This window comes from Gavialis gangeticus, unplaced genomic scaffold (assembly GCF_001723915.1).
Source record: "Gavialis gangeticus isolate Ggan-Ray unplaced genomic scaffold, GavGan_comp1, whole genome shotgun sequence".
Taxonomy (NCBI): domain Eukaryota; kingdom Metazoa; phylum Chordata; order Crocodylia; family Gavialidae; genus Gavialis; species Gavialis gangeticus.
In genome coordinates, this window is record NW_017728994.1 from 55,463,629 (window position 1) to 55,485,234 (window position 21,606).

General features: G+C 40.9%; 1 protein-coding gene across 22 annotated transcripts in view; it reads left to right on the forward strand.

Moving 5' to 3' along the window:
- TCF7L2 (transcription factor 7 like 2) overlaps positions 1-18,225 on the forward strand; it is a 284,575-nt gene extending 266,350 nt beyond the window's left edge. For 3 of the 22 annotated variants that reach the window (XM_019502825.1, XM_019502815.1, XM_019502813.1), the window contains 7 exons: positions 151-291; positions 1,275-1,434; positions 2,196-2,315; positions 8,122-8,170; positions 8,765-8,815; positions 9,972-10,044; positions 15,984-18,225. In XM_019502825.1, the coding sequence (XP_019358370.1) occupies positions 151-291; positions 1,275-1,434; positions 2,196-2,315; positions 8,122-8,170; positions 8,765-8,815; positions 9,972-10,044; positions 15,984-16,419 (1,030 nt within the window). In that variant the 3' untranslated portion in view covers positions 16,420-18,225. Of the gene's footprint in view, positions 1-150; positions 292-1,274; positions 1,435-2,195; positions 2,316-8,121; positions 8,175-8,764; positions 8,816-9,971; positions 10,049-10,597; positions 10,672-11,509; positions 11,536-15,983 lie in introns of those variants that run through there. The other 19 variants (XM_019502812.1, XM_019502816.1, XM_019502814.1 and 16 more) reach the window with 16 other exon arrangements.
- The last annotated feature ends 3,381 nt before the right edge of the window (positions 18,226-21,606 follow it).

Here is a 21,606-nt window from a genome sequence, read left to right on the forward strand (position 1 = left end):
ATTATGTTTAATTTATCACTAATTAATGCTGCCAGGTTTCATATGATTTGCCTAGCTGTCATGTGCTTGTTATATGCCTCTTTTTTTTTAATGTGTGTTTTTTACACATCCCTCCCCATTCATTCATTTTTATTCTGACGATTTACACAGCTTTCTCTCCTCTAGGTTCCCTCCACACATGGTCCCGCCACATCATAGTTTACATACAACTGGAATCCCTCATCCGGCCATAGTCACGCCAACAGTCAAACAGGAATCTTCCCAGAGCGATGTTGGCTCACTCCACAGCTCGTAAGTTTCTTTCTTGTGTCAATTTTCTTCTAGAAAATGTAGTACGAGAATAACGATCCATCAGTTATATTTACATGAGTAGTTTTGTTTGTTTGTTTTAAAAGAATCCTGGGCTTTACTTTATTGTGTTTTTATCACTACCTAATAACAGGTTTGTTTGGTTTTTTGTTTGTTTGTTTGGGGTGGGGGTTTTAAACGTAATTGCATTAATTTCATTGGCTGGGAGTGTGAAAATAAGAAATTGTACTTGGTTCCCTAGAGCATTCCTATGTGGTAGGTGAGTAGGTATTAGTCATACGCCCAGGGAAACTGAATTTCATTAGAAAAGATCAACCTTTATAAGCCATTGGATAATTTTCTGTGCCTTTTTTGATGCTCAGTTTGAGCCATGCGCATGCTTCCAACTGGCCATCCAGAGGTGGAGACATAAAATAAGAGCCATGCTCATTCCTGCTCAAGATTGGTATGACATATATGGGGTTATAAAATGTAAGAGAATCCCATTTTTTCTTTCCTAAACTTGTGCTAAGAGCACACCTATTCTATTTAGGAGGCTTAGTACTTTCCCCCATATACTCAAATAGACAATATTCAGGCTGTTGGCTTGCAGTTATGCTCTTTTTATTGCAGTAATATCTAAAAGACCCATTACTTGGCATCAGTACCATGTTGTGAAACACTATCATCCTTTTTGTTCTCTTTTTAAAGATAACCATGCATCTGGCTAAGTTGCATCCCTAGCAGATCGCTTGCTTATAGGGCTGTGGATACCACTCGCATATTGAGCAACTGGGATTCTGCCCCCCAAAAAATCCTTTAATTTTTTTATTGGCCAAAATTCAAGTATAAGATGAAGGCAATTTTAGCTTGATGGAATTATATATGAGCAGATCCATGGAGGGAGGAGGACTAGGGAAAAAACTATAATGATCCGAAAGGGTTCTCATTATGAAATTTTGGTCTCATCTGTCTTAATCATATAGAAAACATCAGGACTCCAAAAAAGAAGAGGAGAAAAAGAAGCCACACATAAAGAAACCTCTTAATGCATTTATGTTGTATATGAAGGAAATGAGAGCAAAAGTTGTAGCAGAATGCACGTTGAAAGAGAGTGCCGCCATCAATCAAATCCTTGGTCGAAGGGTAAGTAACTGGGTGAACCAGATGGGAGAACCAGTACCCGGTAGTGAGGTCTGTAGTAGAGATCAAGGGAGCACGTTCTCCTTGTTCTACGTAGGCTCTGCTCTACCTGGTTTGATAATATCAGGGTGTAAATTCTGTCCACAACATTTCAAATAAACCAGCATCTTTCTGCGCTTTTTTCCCATTGGCGTATTTTGCCACTGGTAACGCATATAAGACTGAAAGAACATGATGCAACTTTTTAAAGTTGCTTCCTGGGGTAGGGACGGTTGTCCCTGATTCCTTGGTATGTTGGCCTGAGAGAAATCCCTGTGGAGCTTGGGAGGAGAAGAAAACTTGTGAAAGACCTGGGGGATACAAGTACCAGAAGCTACACAGGCTAGGACAGGCTTTTAATAGTTATGGAGATAATGGAGCCAAGGACCCTCTTCTAAAACCAAAGGTGATTCAGATCCTGGTCCCCATCAAAAATTATTCTCGCTGGGGCTGTTCTGTCCCTTCATGAAAACTGAGAATTGAATGACTGTAAATGATTCATGGAGTCTCATTTGAGCTAACCGGGTTAATCCAGAGTTATAAATAAAATATGAATGGGCCACATGCCAATTGCCTATTTTTATCCGGTATTTTTATGAGCACCAGCTACAAATATATTGATATATAAATATATGCCATGCTATTTACATATGGTTTTTGGGTTTGTTTTTTTTTTTAAAAAAAGGGTGTGCTTTTTATTCTGTCTTTTCTCTTCCACACTTCAGTGGCATGCGTTATCCAGAGAAGAACAAGCGAAATACTATGAGCTAGCAAGAAAGGAACGACAGCTACATATGCAGCTTTACCCGGGCTGGTCCGCACGGGATAACTATGTAGGTTCCTATGTAGGTGGAAATTTTTTTAGTTGTAGAGCTTGTAGAACTGTATATGTGACCTGCTGAACTACGACCACACATTGCACACAAGCACTACGTGGAAAGGAATGTCTCGGGACCCCAATCCGGTAACCGCAGCGGACGCATCATCTGCATTACCAAAACAATTGGGTACAATTGACAGCCCTCCACTCGGAAGAGGCTTCCTGGCTGGGATTAGTAAAAGATGTAAAAGGTTAGACTTGAGGCTCTGTCTCGGTAGAGCTCTATGAAGAAATCTTACAGAGGGTGTCTTGCCTTCAGTATATCAGCCTCTGCAAATGCTATTTGGCTTGTGGTCATTTAAAACAAAACAAAAAAAAAGAAAAGAAAAAAATTAATTCCCCACAGTTCCTCCCCTCCTTTCCCACTGAAATGAATAATTAGTGTCTTGTGCTTATCTGTGTGAGAGTATTGTGGAAAGTGGAAGAATGACTTATCCTAGCTTCAGAGGAGGACTGGCAAAACCAGAAGTGTGACTTGTTTGAAAGTCTTACTCTCAAGTGGGGTTAAATAAATTATTCCACGCTCTACTGTTGTATATTCCAATTCTGTTATGCTTTATCATGGCCATGTTTTAATGTGCTTCTATTGTGTTGTTCTGTTTACAAAAATGATATTGCCGTTTGCAACAGATTGTTTTCAGGATGATAGTTTTGGGGGGTTTTTTGAGGAACATTTTTTCTTTTCTTAGCAAGTTTTTTTTTTTTTGTTGGAGCCATCTGGTTACAAACTGAATGCCCGATCCTGATACCACCTACCTCAGATGTAGCACTTTTCCTTCAAGAAGAGTTAAGTGGTACATTTGGTAGAACATGCTTACAAGTTTGAGCCCATAAATCCTTAACAACCTTGTAACCTTGTGGGTTGGTAGAAACTTTAAAATCTCAGAATGCAATCATGGAGCAGTCTTGATTCTTTTTTTTGTTTTGGTTTTTTTTTTGTTCTTTTGTTGGGTTGGGTTTTTGGTTTTTGGTTTTGTTTTCTGTTTTTTCTGAAACCTCCAAGTCTCTGACCCTGAAATGAAGCATGCATCCTCATAGAATCACATTGACTTTAATGAAGTCCTTCCACGCAAAGCTGTTTTCAGGCTCAGAGGCCACATCTACCAAATTGATGTTGATTGCCCTTCACAAAACTTTTCTGTTGTTGTTTGCTTTTTGCTTCAATCTGTATTCTGTCCAACATGTTCATGCCATAGCCATAAACATTGTTCTGCTATAAATCACACAAACTATGTGCTTTGTATATAGTTTTGGATACCTGTATGTGTGTTTGCATTCAAATGTATATGGAACAGGTTAGACAAATCACAGTGTGCAATAAGATAGTTTTGCAGTCGTTGTAGAACTCCAGATGTTTCAAATGCTGCAAAAATGTGTTATTACCATTTATTACCTGACCATATTTAGTCTGAAAATCCTCTTGTTCCCTCCCTCTCTTCCCTCCTCTCTTTTTTTCAACTCCTCTTCTCTCCCTGTATCTTTCTACCCTTGCATCTTCTTTAGAGACAGAGCCACAGGCATCTCCCCCACCAAACTCACTTTTCTTTGCTCTTCGGTATGGGCTGGGCTGAGACCATCCGACCGAAGGGTTGAGCAGTTCTAGGTGCTGCGCAGACTGATTTCCCCTTGGGAGTTCAATAGGGAGTACTGCTAGGACCTACAATGTGCTTAAAAGCTTTCCAGGAATGTTCATTCTGCTGTAGTGACTGTGTTTCTGACAGATGGCCATGTACAGTGTCTTAAATGTTTAGGACCTTTACATTTGTCCTCAGCATGCGAGCACCAAGAAACCCTTTCTTCTCAAGCTAAAAAGGCAGGATGAGAAAGCTGATGCTTTCCTAGCGGCTTGATGTATCCCCAGCTGACCTTCAAGGGGAACCTTCCTTTCTGTATGAGAGCTCAATAGCCTCTCATCGCACAACCACATCATCTACAGAGTTTTTCTTTCTTTCTGGTTTTTTTCCCCTTGTCTTCACTCTATTCACAGTTCTTGCAGTCTACCCCTCCTCTGAGGCTTTCTTTGGACAGCTAGCTTTCCAGGGTTCGAAAAGGCAGGTGTGATGGGGGTATGTTTTAACTATCCTTTGGCAATCCCAGTGTCTGCCCAATGTCTGTCTTTACATCACACAGGTACCCATAGCTCCTCCCTTAAGAAATGCAATAGCACATTTAATTACTGCAGCTTCTCAGCCTTCCCGTCAGTTGAAGAGGGTATGTTGAATGGGATCACATCAGTGTTGTAAGGTTTATTGGATCTTACTGGTGCTTTTTTCTCCATGAATACTGACCTCAGACCTGCGTATGGGTTCAGCAACATTACCTTTGCTCTTAATTGGAGAATCAGTATTAAAAAAGAAAAAGGACAAAGATCTCAGAAGTCACTTGAACAAGAAAAAGAAGAGGGAATCTGCCAAAAGCGTGCGCAAGTGTTAATATCCAGATATAGATCTCTCACTGCTAGGTAATGCAGTGCCAGAAAAGTCTTTGGACCTTGTCATTTCAATTTGAGTAGGACAAGTAGGAGACAAAGAAGAAGATCTGTGTACTGCAAAGACGCCTTAAGAACTGCTGCTTGATTACATGGACCTATCCATGACTTTGTATTATCATATCATCAGGTTTCTTCTGGTGCTGTGGGCAGGTAAAACAATTGTAACACTTTTAAAGGGGGAGAGGAATTACCTCAGTTCAGTTGAATCCACAATAACTGTTTTGTCTGTCCTCTCCTTCTTCATTTCCGGGTAAATGACCACAGTTTAGCTTCCCTTTATAGCAAGTTAGGAGTGGACAGAGAAAAGTTACAGCAGATCTGCTAACACGCTTATGAAGTGCAAGCCCAGCTTCCTTTAAAACAGTATAATTGTTTCATCACCATAAGATAGGAATTTGAAAGGCTGGTAAAATTGTGCTTTTCCCTTAGTCTCTGAGGAGCCTACAGAAGGATTTTGTTGGCATCTTTTTCCAATATTTATCCAGATGGAGCAGTTTCCAAAGCACATGTTGAAAGGGGACCAAGACAAAACAAACCAACCAACCCTGGGGTAAATTCAAGCCCTTCTTCAGCCATTTATAGTAGATTATTCTCTAAAGAGCTTACATAACACATTTGGTGCCTGTACATGAGCCTGGAGGCTGCTCCGATGTGCTGTAATTGCAGTACATCAGAACAGACTGCATTAATCGAATCTGGAGCATGATAATTACCATTCTCCAACCAGCCTTCACATCTCGCGTATCGGCATCCCCGCACTGCAGTATGGCAGCAGGGGCGCTTTGAGCTTAAGGTGAAGTGCCCCCACTGCCATTCTGAAACACGTGGGCGCTGGGCGTTTTAATTGGACCCCCCCCAAAGCACGTGTAAAAACGCCCTTTGACACCTGACTTGAAGAGGATGCACAAGGGATGGCAAAGGATGTTTATTTTGTTGGGCTGCAAAGGACGTTTTTGAGGTACTTGCATCTCTGCCTCTGCTGCCCATGGTCTGGAAATGCTATAGTTTCTCAGGTGTCCTGCAAAAAAAATACAAATACCTTTATTGTATACTCAGTTCACGCTGTTATTTATCAAAGCGCTCTCTTTGAAGTAAAATTCAGTGGGCCTGAGATGACAGTTTTTCAATCTAGAACCTCTTCATTGACCTCGGTAGAATTTACCCTTAATTTACATCGGTGTGTGAAGCCCCAGTTATTTTTTTGGTCTCCCTACCAATCAGCAAGTGCTGTTTTATTTATTCTCAAGGTCTGCAGGGGTAGTGACTCCAGCACCTTCCTATGTCCTGGATCTTCATCAGACTTTCCATGTTAGACACATGGGTGGTTGGTGCCTCCTGAGTCTGGGGAGGCACCAGATCGCGGGTAGGAGGGGTGTCCCCCTGCAGCCAATTGCTGACCGGGGGGTGGGGGTGTCCCCCAATGGCCGATCACCGAGCCAGCAGCAAAACCGGATATGCACATCCACTGGCACTTCCAGTTTCCCAGGGGTGCACGGCCAATCTCAGGGGGCGCACGTGCACCCCCTATGCATTGCCAATGGTTAGAGAAGTGGCTCCTTGTGCAACTGTATGGTTTGTTTGTTTTTTACAATTTTACTTTTCCCCCCCTACATTTTACTGAAGTATAGCCAGAGATAGCAGTTCCCCTCTGAAAATCATCTCTGAGGGGACGGCGACAGTTTCTCAGTAGAAGTAACTTGGTCGCAAAACTACAGCCCTGTCCATTGAAACTGCACACGCAGCCCATCAATCGCCAAAAGGTTCCCTCGCGCAACACTGTACTTGTCACGTCCAAGACAGCAGGGTGGCAGTCTGCTACCTGAACAAGGGAAGAGAAACAAGTTTGGCGGCTCTTTGCCAGAAGGCCTACCGGAGTTTGGAACTCCACCTTCAAAAAGAGCATTCACATCTTCACTTGCACTCCTTATTACTCCGTTCCAGGGAACATAAACATCATAGTGGACATGCTGAGCTAAAGCCAAAATGAACCATTTAGATGGGAGCCAGACCAAGTTATTAAAGAGAAGATGTCCGAGATCTAGAAGAACCTTCCCTCCTCCTTGTGGGTCCTGCCAACCATTCAAAGGCACTGCAAGGTGCCTACTTTCAAGATGTGGTTTTTTTTCTGGCTTCAGTGACTCCCTTGTGATGCTTTTTTCTTTCTTGCTTGCTTTTTTTTTTTTTTTACTAATTCCTCTTATTCCCACTCCTTCATAGGCAGAGATCACTGCTGCCTATAGCTAACTCGGCTGGTCCAGAAGGTATCCAGGGACCCCAGAAAGTGACACGGACACTTGAAAACCTTCTTAGTCTTTTTATTGCTCTGTTAGCTATGTCATTGTGTGCTGGGAGGAAATTTAGGGGAAAAAAGAGAAGAGAGATCTGTTTCTCCTTCTAGCCCATAGTCAGCACTTAAAAGTCTTCACTTCTGTCAGGATTCGGGTTAATTAGGGGATGCCTCCTAGTCTTATGGTGATGGCCGGCTTTGTGCGGCACAAACACGCCCACATCACCACCTTGGATTTTGATGGCACGTGAAACGTACTTCTTGGAAAGTGTTTGGGAAAGGACCCAGTTTTAGTAAAACTCTAGTATTCGTATTCTGGAAGGTGTCTTGGATATAGCGTGTTTATGATTTTTTTCCCCCCGACTGGCCTGCTTAGGGTTTTCTGTAAATCCTGCATTTGATACTCCTGCATGTCATCTTTCCCTGTCCTCATTGCTCCCCAGCCCTTGTTAGTTTTGGCAGTAAAGTATCCCTGCCTATATGCCCAAGCCTGAGCTTTCATGCTCTGCCTGCCACCGTCGTCATCAACGTGGGTATGGCTGTGAAGTGTTTTGGCCTGTTCTGGGTACCAGAATGGCTGGCAGCGGTGGGGGGGGCAGTTGAGATGCCCTCATATGTTTCTTTTCTTAACTCTTCCTGACACAGTTTCCACTTCTGTCCCTTGTTCCTTCCCTTGGAGCCCTTTGTGGATGCCACCTTTACGTGCGTGACTCCGGTAAAGGCTCTTCCACAACTAGAATAAAGGGCTACGAACAAGGTGGGCAGGCAGGGCCATCACGTGGGTGTAAACAGCGGCGCCTCTTGTGACTTCTCTGATTTCCCCGGGATCAGAGAGCGAGCTACCCCACGTCTAGTCCAGACCTCGGGTCTGTGACATCGTCATCTGTCATGAGCTTTCGGGGCAGACGTCCCTCCTCTCGCTCAGTCTCTTCTTACAGGGTGTCTGTCTTTCTTTTTTTTTTAATCCTTTTTATTTATGTATGTTTCCTGCAGGGAAAGAAGAAGAAGAGGAAAAGGGATAAGCAGCCAGGAGAGACCAATGGTAAGTAGAATAAGTCAATATGCCATTCTTAGAGGAACAGTGGAGACTGGCCTTGCATTCCCAAGGTGGAGGGAGGTGGGGAGAAGGCTAAGGCAAGGTTCTCCTGGCCTTCTGGGTAGCCAATTCCTCCCATAGTTAGCCTGTTTGTAATGCATTTTAATTTAATTGCTTAGCACTGCCCTCTTAGTTAACTACCATTGCATGGAAAGCGCATTGTAATGTTAGTTGAATTTGTAACTTAATAATCACAGAGCCTTTAACTGCAGAGCCATAGCTGTAATGCCTATGCCATTGTTATCAAGTTGTCTGCTTATTGTGTGCATGGGGGTGTGCGTGGGTGTATGTACACGTGCGCGTGTGTGAGAATATGCGCATGTACGTGTCCGTGTGTAGGCATTTGATATTAATTGGGCTGTACCTGTGTGTTCTGATGCATGCCTTACAGTGGTAAATCATGCCCATTTTAAATTAAGGAGGTTTGCCATTCTTTATAGGAAATTAGAAATACTGCATAGGCAATCTGATAGTCGATTTTGAAGAAGCCCTGACTTAATTTTTTTTCAAGACTTTGTATAATTTGTTCTTTTTTTTCAGAACACAGCGAATGTTTCCTAAATCCTTGCCTTTCACTTCCTCCGATTACAGGTGCTAATGTCATTTTGAGTCATTTAAAATAGTTTATGAACTGCTTTTTAATTTTTTTTCCTGCCATTTTAGAATTTAACATTAAATACTTATAATATTTAATGAAAAAATACCATCCAGAAAGTTTTTATAGTATTTACATATATATTTATATCTATCTATAACATGTTTGGTAGTATTTTTTTTTAATTTGTTTTTTTTTTGGTTTTTCATAAGAATTGCTATGAAAACAATAATGCAGTAAAAAATAACTCAGAGTTGTACTAACTGTGCAAATTGAATATGCAGTATTTCTTTAAAGAGACTGAAAAAAGGATATAAGCAATTCTGTATTGAACCTCCTTAATCTAATGGCATTTTTCATGGCTCCCACTAAGTCTTCTCACATTAGCATGCATACGCAATTTTTTTTATTATTTTAGTTTTGGTTTATTTATTATTTTGTTTTGTTTTTTTCTTTTGGTTTGGTTTTGCTTTCTTGCTTAAGCCTATTCATTGCAGTTCACTAGCTATACTAACAAGCCCCTCTTCCCATGCTCCCCCCCCCCGGCTGCTGCTAACATGTTCATTCTGCAACCTGCTTACTCTTATTCATTCCTTTAAAAAAAAAAAAAAAAAAAAGAAAAGAAAATAGAAAAATTTAAATGAAAAATGATTTTTTTCCCAAAAGCTGCATTATCCCAGTAGATATAATTTTCTTTTTTTTTTTCCTTTTCTCTTATTTTTGTTTGCATCTGAGTTGAAGGAAAAAGCATGTTCAAGATCTAACTTCCATACTTAGCTTCTTTTCTTCCTTCCCTACCCTCCCACCATAAAAGAGAGGAAAAAAAAGGCGTGCCAGAAACATCACGTTAAAGAAACCATAATCACTTTCCTCTACCAGCTCTCTTAAATGAGAAAGAGCCAGTCCTTGAGAAAGGGATACTGCAGCTTTAATTGCAACAGATAATTTCAAGAGTTGAATAAAAATGTGATTATCACTATTTTTTTTCTTAACTTTGAAATCAAGTCGATATTTTGCAATTAATAACAAGGACATTGATTTTATTCCCTTTTTTTTATTTTTATTTTTTTTTTCTTATTTTTATCTTTCTCTTTTTTTTTCCCCTTTTCTCTCTCTCCTTTTTCTGCTCGCTTCTTTCTTGAACTCATTCAGACCTGAGCGCTCCTAAGAAATGCCGAGCGCGCTTTGGCCTTGATCAACAGAATAACTGGTGCGGCCCCTGCAGGTGTGTATAGTTTTCCCAGACTCGCTATGGCTGATTTGCAGCTGGTTTATTTGGTACTTTCCCCTTTTTTTTTCCTGCCTTGTTGCTTTGTAGCTCTGTGTTGTGATCTAGGAGACACAAGGGAGTGGGACACTGCCATGAGTTATCTTCTCTCTGAAAGGGTTCTGCTTTTTATTTCCTTCCTCCTTGCTGCCGCTAGCCAGAAACCCACTGTAAAACAGCATCAGCCTAAGCATATCTGATCCGTGACTGCAAACACAATCCTGCCCTCCCAGGCTTCTCTCGAGAAACGTTGCATTCTCTCTGAACATGACCAAGGCCCTCTGATAATACAGCACTGAGTGTGGTACAGCAGTGTCATGGTCTTAGAGATTTTTTTTGTTTTGGCTCATTGTGGAAGTCCTCTTTCTTTCATACCATTGGTGCCAGGGGAGATTACCAAATAAAACTGAGAGACGATTAACGAGAAACGTAGCTGTAGCTAAGATGACACGTCCAAATGAGCTCTATCCACCATTGTGTTGTATTTTTTGTGTTTACCTTATGCTAACAGATGCAAATACTCCAAAGAAGTGTCGGGCATTGTTCGGGCTTGACCGACAGAGTTTATGGTGCAAACCATGCAGGTATACTACCCATTAGGCCTTTGGGGAAATAAAAGAAGTCTGTCCTCTTAGTGCATTTGTGTGATTTATTTTTTAACCTTTTCTCCCACCCCTTTCACCTTCCTCTCTCCCATGGCATCAGTCGCTAATAATCTTCAAAATACCTTGCTAATTTTTTTAATGCCATTTCCTCTCTTTCTTTACCAATAACTTCTCCCTGGTGGTAGATTTGGGTCGAGCCAAACTTGAGGTGTATAAAGCTGGGACTTTTCAGACCTGTCAGCAAAAAGGAAATGCTTAGGTGGACATTTACACTGCGTCTGTTTGTGTGTGTGTGTGTCCACTGTCTCCAAAGGGCTAAAAGAGTCTGTGATCTGCAGCACTGGTATTTTTCTTTGTGACTAGAGGTATATAAGCCAGTGTTTACAGCTTATGTGGTACTCATCCCATTGGCGCATTTGGAAAATTTAAAATGCATCTAGATCAATCTGAAGCTATTTCTGTAACATATCTACCATATTTTGAAATGATCCTATGCCATTTTTCTAAAGCTGGAAAGAAATTCTTGCAATTTGACCAGCAAGTGAGCTGTAAACTCCTGAGCTGTAGATGAAAAAAAAATACTAATCGCAGCTTTGGTAGGCCAGTTTTCAGCTTTAAAAAGGAAGTGAAAGACACCAAGAACCCAAATTTCGACAGCCCATGTTCTACTACAGTTTAAACCAAACCTGTCATTCCACGGATAACTCAGTAGGTACTTCTTTCTTGGTGGAGGGATACCAACTAGCGCTTTTCTCACTCCTTTTCCTTAATGACCACATTTGGTTAAATTTGTTGTTTCTTTGTTCTGATACAAGCAGTCTTTGAATTTGGAATATTATGATGGTAGGTATTTCAACTCCAACCACACTCTGTATGTAGTACCTATTGTCTCACCCCTCTCCCCCTGGTTCATTCCCTTGCCATGTGCTTCATCTCATGTAGACCCTAGATCAGATGTTCATCACATTATGTGCATGCACACAATCCTTTTGTTTCCCTTGATTCCAAGTGCAAACATGGATTGACGAATGTCTGAACAGTAGATAAGAGAAGGCTTCGGAGGGGACTGCATTCTCCTACATTTGAGCACTAATAACTTCCATTAGATGCATGCTTAGTACTGTGAGTTGTACGTGAGGTGCAAAGACAATCATTTAGATGTCCGTGTCAATGTTAAATATCTTTTAAAGTAGCAATTTAAAAAAAGCAACAATTCCCCCCCTGCCGCCCCCAAAAAAACAAAACAAAAATCCCTTTAAAATGGAGGAAAAAATTCACCTAGATTTGAATTGAATTGAATAGTCCCTGACTGTGAAGTACTCGGCTTGAATCTTGTAATAGCTAAAGACTCTAACGCTGTATGTCGTTGGACCGTACTAGGTTAATTTAGGGTCCACATTCAGTAGATGCTTGTGTCGTTTATAGACACTATATTTGACACTCATCAAACTTTGTATGCTCCGTCAGTGGACAGCTTAGTTTTACATCAGTTTTGGATCATTTATCATTCCTTATCCATTTAAGTTAACATCGTACCTTTTAAAGATACATTTTATCATTAGAAGGGCTTTTACTTTGATCCATAGGATTATCACTTTGGCAGCACATTGGTTGTGTGCTATAGCAATTAAAATCGTTTCTCACTTTAGTTTTGCCTACATTTACTTCTGTTTTGTTAGGAAATCTTTGCTGCAGGTCAGAATCTGTTTTGTTGGGACGGTTTTCATTATGTACTTTGACTGGAGCCAAATGCCTTTTATAATGACAGAGCTCCTAGTTTTATATTCGTTGACGGATTTTTTTTTTTCTTTCATGCATTGTAGCATTTTCTCATTAGGCAGAGTTTATTGCACAGTTGTCCTGGTGCTGGTCCTAATCCTTGTAGGTTCGTATTTATAGAAAGGTAGTTTTCTGTAGAGGTTCTTTGGGGAATAGGCTCTAAAGATGTGTGGTTTGATACTGCAACACAAAGCGAGACATCTTTGGTCACAGTAGGTGGAAGTCAGAGAACCCTTGCCATTATCTGTGACTTTCATCCTTGGCAATAGCAGTGTCCTTAGTTTTCGGGACAGTGTTTTAGGGCTAGTTTTACTGGTGATATGAATGGGTGCAGCCCTATTGACCTCAGTAATGTTTATATATAGCATTTAACAGATTTCAAAACAGTGCACCAGTTCTAATCCTCACAATGGAGGATTAGCATCCTTATGCCCATTTTAGAGATGGGGTGACCAAGGGCACATATTAAACCCATATGGAAGTAGGGCTAAGAGCTTGGGAGCACCTGGTTCACAGCTCTGCACTTAATCCCTACTCTGTAGTGACTTCCTTGCATAAATGTAACCCATATGTGACAGATTTGGCCTGTAGCCTTCTAATGATTTTATTGCATGCTCCTTGCCGAACAGGTACACACACACACACACACACACACACGTCTGTGCTTCAGACAGAGTTAATAATGCACACGGGGAATGGCGCACACACACACACACGCCTGTGCTTCAGACAGAGTTAATAATGCACACGGGGAATGGCGCACACACACACACACGTCTGTGCTTCAGACAGAGTTAATAGTGCACAAGGGGAATGGCACAACCTGGGAGGCAGGTCTCTGTTAAATTAAACAATCCACAAAAGGAGAAAGTAGCAGTAGAAAAGAGTGCCGTACTAAAATAACTGAAGTGAAAGGAAAAGAGTTTACTATGCTAGAATACCTTGGAAAGGATATTAAGAGCCCAGCCCTAGCCCCTTCATGCCCTGGCCATGAGAAACTCTGCCTCTTCTTGTCAACCACAAGCCAAAAATAAAACTTGTTTTTTAAAAAAACGGAAATGTATCAAATTCAGGATATTGAGCCCGTGCCCTCAGTGGTTTGATTATCTCCTGCAAGATAATGAGCCATTTCAGCTCCTTTTAAGATCAAAGATGCTGATTGCCTGTTGGACTACTGGGATTCATAAGGCAAGCACAGTTTGGGTCTCTTCATGGCAGGAACTTAGATTTTTTTTTTTTTAATTTATTTTTTAAATAGCCATTGACCATGACGGTGTCAGAACCTCATGAAACTCCATTCCCAGCTGCTGTATATTGCGGTTAAGGTAGCATTGTACAAATTCACGCCAGAAAACCTATCGGTCTCGGGGTGGGTAGGCAATGGCAGAACTAATCCAGCCCAGTTCACGTAGTTGTCTAATGCCCACATTTCTGGTGTTGTTGTTTGATGTTAGGAATTTAACCAGGTTCTGTTTTGAGCCCACCAAGTTGCTTTTTCTATCTTTTAACTTTGCTTCTAATAAAGCATGGTTTGCTGCCTGACACCTTCACTTATTCTGTCTTTCTGTCTCTTCCTCATTCTTTATTTTTGGTTTGGTTTGGTTTTTTTAACATCTTTAAGTGCATGGATTTTTATTTATTTTTTTTAGTTGCAGCATGTATTGATCTGCAGGCTAACGTGGTTAAAACTCTAATAGCCCTAACCATTTACCTTGCTGTGTGACTGTTTAAAGCAGAACCTCAATCTGTTGCTTTACTTTGGAAAGAGGATTTTGCAAAGCTTTCAGATTTGCCAAATCCTTCTGTTGGAACTGATGAGAGGTGGGGTGCCCGGTTGGCTATTCTGTTCCTGACCACGGACAAAATATATCTCGGTGTGACCGAGTAGCTGAGAGTCGGGTCTCCATAGAAAGCAGCACCACAGTGAAGACAAAAAGGAGAGATGCTTATTTCCACCATCTGGGTTGATAAAACAAAAAGCCCGTTGGTCCAAATACATTCTCTGTGCAGGTGGAAGCAAATCCATTGAGCTGAATGGAGTGGTCTTTGCTTACATCACTGGGGGATTTTTACCTAGTCCCCTTCCTTTTCTGCACGGGGAGTCAGATGGACAACTAGCCCTTGTTTCTTTCCACTTGGTGTGGCCTTGCTTTATTGGGTTATCTTAGCAGTTGTGTTGTAGCCACTGGAATTTGGTTAGAGATGCATTCTTTCATCTCTTTGGATAGTTGAACTATATAAAAAAAAAAAAAAAAAAAAGACTTTACAGCAGTAATGTTTTGGGCGAAGCAATGCTGGTTTGCTTTAGATCTCCCCATGGACAAGTTGTGTTTGGGGAGGTTTCACTCAAAGAGTTGATTCGGCTCCAGAATTTCTTTCTGCGAGATGCTTTAGTCATGTACTGAATTGGTTTTCTCCTACAACTAGAATTGTCTTGCATCCACATGGCAAGTGAGACCTGGCAAAACTCATCTGCTGTTCATTACGCCATGACATTACAAAGTGGACAGAGGAAGGAGAGAGTTGTTTTGGTCAGAGTTTGGTTTTTGGGGGTTTTTTTGTTGTTGTTTTTTTAAGGGCTTCATTTCTTGTGAGACACATATCACTCGTGGTGTAAACTAAATTCCATGTTGCTCCCCCTCTTTACGCCTGTTGTCGAGCTCTTCAACTGACTGAGATTGGGATCCTGCTCTAAGATGATAGCTATGGCCTCTCGGAGGAAAATTCCCAAAAAATGCAGAAGAAAAACCATCCCCCAAAACCAACTCCTCCCCCCAGAAAGAGAAAAGAAAAATTTAATTGCTTCAAACCACAACCTGCAGGCCATACAACCAGTTATTCTTGTTATTTTGGATCATTTTCCATTTCCCCTGTTCTTCTTCTAGTTTTCTTTTCCTTCGGTTGTTCGTTTTTCTTTCTCTTCTCTTCTATTTTCTTTCTACCTGAGACTGACCTCTCTGGATTTGGTGCAGTTCCTAACCGAAAACAACAACCACCACCACAAAAGCATGTGCCATTGTTCACCGCTACCATTGCTTTGCAAAGGTGGTGTTATCTCTGCCTTCAGATGTCCGATGCTTCACCGCCAGCCTCTTAAGAGTCTGATAGCGATATAGGGCAATTTGGAAAATTTGTTAGCTTTCTCTAATTTTTTTTTTATTTTATCAGGTTTAATTTTACATTTTTTTAAGGGAAGCACAGATCAGAGACTAACATACTGGGCTTAAGGACCTGGCATCCGATTTTTATTTTTTTTCTTTTAAATTGCCTGAACCAAGAGGCTTACAGAGGCATTTTGTGTCTTCTGTCCAAATCTTCCAGCTAGACATTAGGTTCCTTAGAGATCGCCGTTGCTGATGTACACCCAGCAACACTTTTAGGTCTGCTGTAGGCTCTGGGTGCAAAGTTTCCTGAGCCCTGCATAGTTTTATTTTGTGGCTCTTTTGCTTTAGATAACTTTCTCCATGAGTGTTTTTGCCCTTTATTCACAGATAACTCTCTCCCTGTTTCTAGGAGAAAAAAAAAGTGCGTTCGCTACATACAAGGTGAAGGCAGCTGCGTCAGCCCACCCTCTTCAGATGGAAGCTTACTAGACTCTCCTCCTTCGTCTCCTAACATGCTAGCCTCCCCCCCAAGAGACTCAAAGCCACAGACTGAACAAACGCAACCTCTCTCGCTCACATTGAAACCCGACCCACTGGCACACCTCTCCCTGATGCCACCGCCATCCTCTTTAGTCCTGACCGAAACCTCCGCCAGCAAGCCCAGCGCCCTGTCTGCTACTAATTGTCAGAACGGGGCATTGGATCATCAGCCTGCCACTTTACAGCCGTCAGCAGCACCCTCCTCATCGTTAGCACAACCTTCGACATCCTCTTTGCATTCCCATAATTCGTTGGCCGGGACACAGCCCCAGCCACTGTCACTTGTAACCAAGTCTTTAGAATAGCTTTAGCCTCTTTAGCCCTTTATTTTTAATGTGTTGGGTATTTTGGATCAGTTATTTTGGTTGTTTTGGTTGGTTGTTTTTTTTTTTCCCCCCTCGGGTTTTTGTTTTTGTTTTTTAAATTCGTGCCATATGGCTACATTAGTTGATGTTTATCGAGTTCATTGGTCAATATTTGACCCATCGTTATTTCAATTTCTCCTTTTAAATATGTAGATGAGAAAGCCTCATGATTCTGCCAAAATTTTTATCAACAGCTGTTTAAAGTCTTTGTAGCGTTTAAAAAATATATATATATACATAACTGTTATGTAGTTCCAATAGCTTAGTTTTAAAGACTGATTTTAAAAAATAAAAGAGAAGCAATTTTGAAGCAGCCCTCGCAGAAGGTGTTGGTTCTTTATTATTTGTATTAAATACGAGCTTGCGAACCAATCATTTTACATCTGGTTTTTAAACCTTTAAGGGCACAATGAATGCAGTGCCGCTACTTTTTTTTTTCTTCCTCGTGTGAAACAACCTTTATTGTGATGTTACTTGTTATTGTTTAAATGTACAGAAACAAAGGGTTAAAAATGTGTTAATATACCTTGTTCCATGGTGTTGTTCTTTTTGGGGGAGGGAATGCTACACACAATTAAAAGTATCACAATGCTATTGGACCAGTAGTATTTATTGCTTTAGAGATTGCTTGTTGTATCTGTATGTTGTCCCTTTTTAAATGTTTTTTTTCCTTTTTTCCCCCTTGAAACATTGTATAAAGTTTTTTTCCCCTTTAGTGTAAGCATCTTATATATAACAACTCATTTGTACAAGGTTTTTAAGTTTATATATAAATGTGTATATATATATTTTTTCGGGGGGGGTCTTGTTTTTGTTTTGTTGTTTTAATTTCTTTTTTTTTTCTGTATGAAACACAGTTGCCACCAAAAGGACATTTGCAGATGCATTTTAAAGGATCAATAGTGTAAAAATAAGTAAATCAAACAAAAGCCATTACACACACACGCGCACACGCGCGCACACACACACACGCATACAAACACACACAAAGACTTGAAAATTAGCAAGGGAATTTTTAGTAACGTCCAAGCGTCTCGTTCAGAACTGCAGTTGAATCCCTGCGACATTAGGACTGTAGACTGTGTGCAAAAATTTTTATGTGCCAAAATTCTCAGTGACTTCTAACTTTTCTCCCAATGACTTTTTATTATTATTTTTTTTTAATGCTGTAATTTTTTTGTTCATCATGTTTTGCTGTGATGTTACATAGGTAGATATATATGTAGTTTTAATGTCACCTATAACAGATGTGTTTGGTAGCAGATTGTCCGGAAAGCATTTAAAATGAAGAGGTGTAAACCCTTAAGGGCCAAATTCTGTATATTAGAATATTCATAAAAGGAAAATCAGACTGCCACTTTTATGTACACTTACTACATACAGGTAGGTAGCAAACTTAAAACAAAAAAAAAAATCCTAGGCATGTTGATGTTGCAAAAAACGCTGTATAAAGCTGAAAAATTGTTCATCTGTTCATTCAGTGCCATTGTAGTTGACATGAAGCGATTGTAAAACTGTCTCAGATTTTTCTCTGGTTTATTAAAATGCTAACTATAACATTTTTTGTGAATACTTTGAATGTTTCCTAACAGTTGTGATGTTACTGTTCCGTTTTATGCTCTTATTCCGATTTTTCATTTTTAATGGTTTGGAAGCCATTTTTTGTAATGAATAAATGTTCATGCTGTACAGTATCTGTAGCATGCAGTTCTGGATTAATAAAAGCAACTTAGTATGTGCAGAGAATGACTTGTCAACTCATTTGTGTTGACTGCATTTTACTCTGGTCAAGTAGTTGTGCAAAATTTTCTGTGGTGTTTCATGATGATTTTGCCTGGTTTTGGCCAGTTCTACTCATGAGAAATGGTCTTTGTGTTACTAAAGTACTTTGGGGGCAACCCTACCCTTGTATTGTTAGATGTGTTTCATTGGAGGCTCTTCCTGTGCCCCGCAAAATGTTGTGTGTGTGTTACAGCAGTGCAATATTTTGTATTTTATTTTAAGCGATTAAGACATTGCTGCTGCTGTTATACTAACAACCTTGTTTCTAGGTCATATTTTACTTCTCAGTTGTAATCCTGACACTAGCAGGGGGAGCTAGGTCTGGTTATAATTTAATCAAAAAGAAAATGTGTTTGTTCAGTGTAGTGATCTTCACAATTCATTAAATCAGTTTTGTGCCTCAGTGGATGAAATTCCCTCAACTTAGAGCTCAGTGCATGTGCACGCAAGATCTTGTCAGGTCCCTTTCCACAATAATGGTTTTCAGCTGGTAAACCTAGCACACATGGCACATTTTGAAAGAAGAGGGCTTTAAATATACATTGGGTTTTTGAAAGTTTTGACTGATAGCAGCTACTTTGGATGGAGCGAGGGGGCTCCAAAACAGAGGCAGCTAAAACAGCTGATTCAAGAAGATATTCGTATAAAACAGAAAAAGGCACGTTTACCTAGAGCGAAACGCATCCCCATGCCCGGCAACCAACCTGGGCCCACCTTTTTACCCTCTCAAAATAGGGCAACGGTAGGGTGTGACGTGGCTGCTGGACTCCCTTTGAGCGTCGTTAATTCAGGCGCAGATCTGTGCGCTATCCCGGCACAACCGGTCCTTAAATGCATTAATATAGCACCCGCTTCAATTTCTCAGGCTCAGCTATTGCTTTTTAGTCTACTGTCTCTATAGATAAGAGAGAAAATGCGTATGCTCAGGTGTGTTTCAGTGTGTTAAGTAAATGACTGATCATTTTTAAAACCGACTAGGGAAGCCCTCATTACCCTTGAAAATCTTGACCCCTTTACTTGGTGGGTGAGTGTCCTGAAGTGAACAGTGATTGTGAGCATCTTATAGCACACCTGTTCGGTAGATTTGTATTGGCGCTTGGCTCTTCTACAGCTCTTTTTGTCTTGGTGCACTTTCCGAGATCAGGTAAGTGTTTTTTCCAAGGGGGGAAAGTGTCTTGCATCCAAGTCAGTCATTGGCTAAACCAGGAAAGGACCCTAAGTATCTTGACTTCCTGCCCTACTCACTAGACCACGCTGTCCCCATAACATGTAATATTAATAACCTGCTAATCATGTGACCCAGCTTGATGTGCAGGGAGCTGTCACCAGCAACAGAATCCACTAGGGCATATAAATCCATTTTTGGATTGCCTAGCTCCATTTTACGATAGTTCATCTCTGAAGAAAATGGCTGTGCAAGGAAATGCAAGTGACCTCCCACCTACCCCACCACTAATAAAACCTAAATTGGACACACAACATCTTGGCTGAAGGATGGAGACAAGGGATCAAGGAGGCGCTCTTGAGAAAGTAGTTCCTGATGTTTAACCAGAGGAGTCAGCGCTTCTAATTACATTAAAAAAAAATTAATCTCATGAAGCAGTGCAGCAGCAACTTTGTTTCTGAAGTAAGAATAGCTAATAATGGATCATAAAAACTTGAATTTTCTCATGGTTCCTTCTAAGGGATTAGCCATCATAAACTTTTTTTTTGGTTGATCGAGGGGCTAATCTTGACCCTCATAGCAAAATTCTCACCGACTCCACTGGGATTAGGACTGGATCTTGCCCTTTTTTTCCCACCTGCCGCAGACTTTTGTACGTAAAGCTGAAGGAATTTCCCTCCCTTCTTAACCTGCCTCCTCCGGCTCACTCGCCGAGGCAGCAGTCCAGCGCTGGTGAAGCCGTATTTATTACTATGGTTGTGACAAGGATGTCACCACCCATCACGGCAACTCTGATGCATCTGAAACGCATAAAATGCCAAAGCTCACTGTCATTAATAGTCAGGAAATTGAACATGATACTGGAATTACTCTCCAGCTACTCGAGGTTTTTTTCCTTTTCTCTTTTTAAAAAAATGTTTCAGCTCTTGCGGGAACATGACCATCCATCAGCTGAACACATGTGTTGTATCACTGCTGAGGATGGCTGCTCTCTTCCAGTATAAAACATTGCACTCTAGGGAGATCTTTGCAAGCCGTGATTCAAAGGAGTCGCCAACAAGGTATGATTCATATACGTTCAGCGAAATGTTTCTGTTGCTTGCTGTTTTATTAGCAGTTCCTTGGAAAGCTTGGCCCCAAAACAAGCTGTTCCTGAACACAATAGTTTTCCTCGGGTGCATGCGGCGACGAAGGGCCTGGACACAATGGCGCATTGTAAAGGGCTTGCCAATCATGTGCGAACTTGCATTGGCATCTTGTTCTTAAGAACTGGGAGGCAACGCTTGCACACGGGCTGGAAACAAAGTAGGTCCCATTTAGGTTTCAATTGCTTCTCGAGAGAGACCTTTTTCCAGTGAGACCTTGCATAGGCACTGTGGATATTTCCTATTTTGGGGGGTAGTTTTGTTTTTTTGTTTTTTTTATTTCCAACTTGGTTCCGTTTTCAGACTGGGTGAAATTCAGCCTTGTGCTGAGGGGCTCACTCAAGAGCCTAAGGAAAGGGAGGATATAACTATTAGTAACAATTTGTACTCCAGAGCAGCTAGGAGCCCCAGTCATGGGCATGAACTCCCCTCTTGTTAGGTGTTATCCAAACACAGAGCCAAAAAATTGATTTTTCCCAAAGAGGTTGCAGTTTAAGTGCAAGACCACACTTATCCTCAGATCACTGAAGGTCCTCCGTGCAGAGAAAATTTCCAACCAGTGTCATGGCAAAGGAAGAAAACCCACCACAGGGCTGGGCTCATTAAGCAGCCTTATTCTGCAAGCCTACCACATGCCCAGTTGCCACTGGAGTTAATGGAGGGGGGCTTACCTAAGGCAATAAGGTGCCCTAAATACAGTGAGCAATTCACTGTAGCTATTGCTTCCATCTGTTTTTATGGGAGAAGTCAAAGAGGCCAGTCAATGTATCTCACAGTCAGAAGACATTTATTTTCCATTAGCTTTGTAAATCTCATTTTTCACTTAGGGTATGGAATTTGAAAAAGTTTAAGCAAGTTGCTGACTCAATAAACCAGTGCCACATGGTTTTAAGCTTTAAAAAAAAAAAAATAGAAGAATCTTTAGAGTCCTATTAGTTTTATTAGACCATGAAAGGATGTAAGGGGAATTCATAGTGAAAATAATTGCACGGGCCATTGGTACAGTCTTGAAAACAAATAATAAAAAAGTGAGCC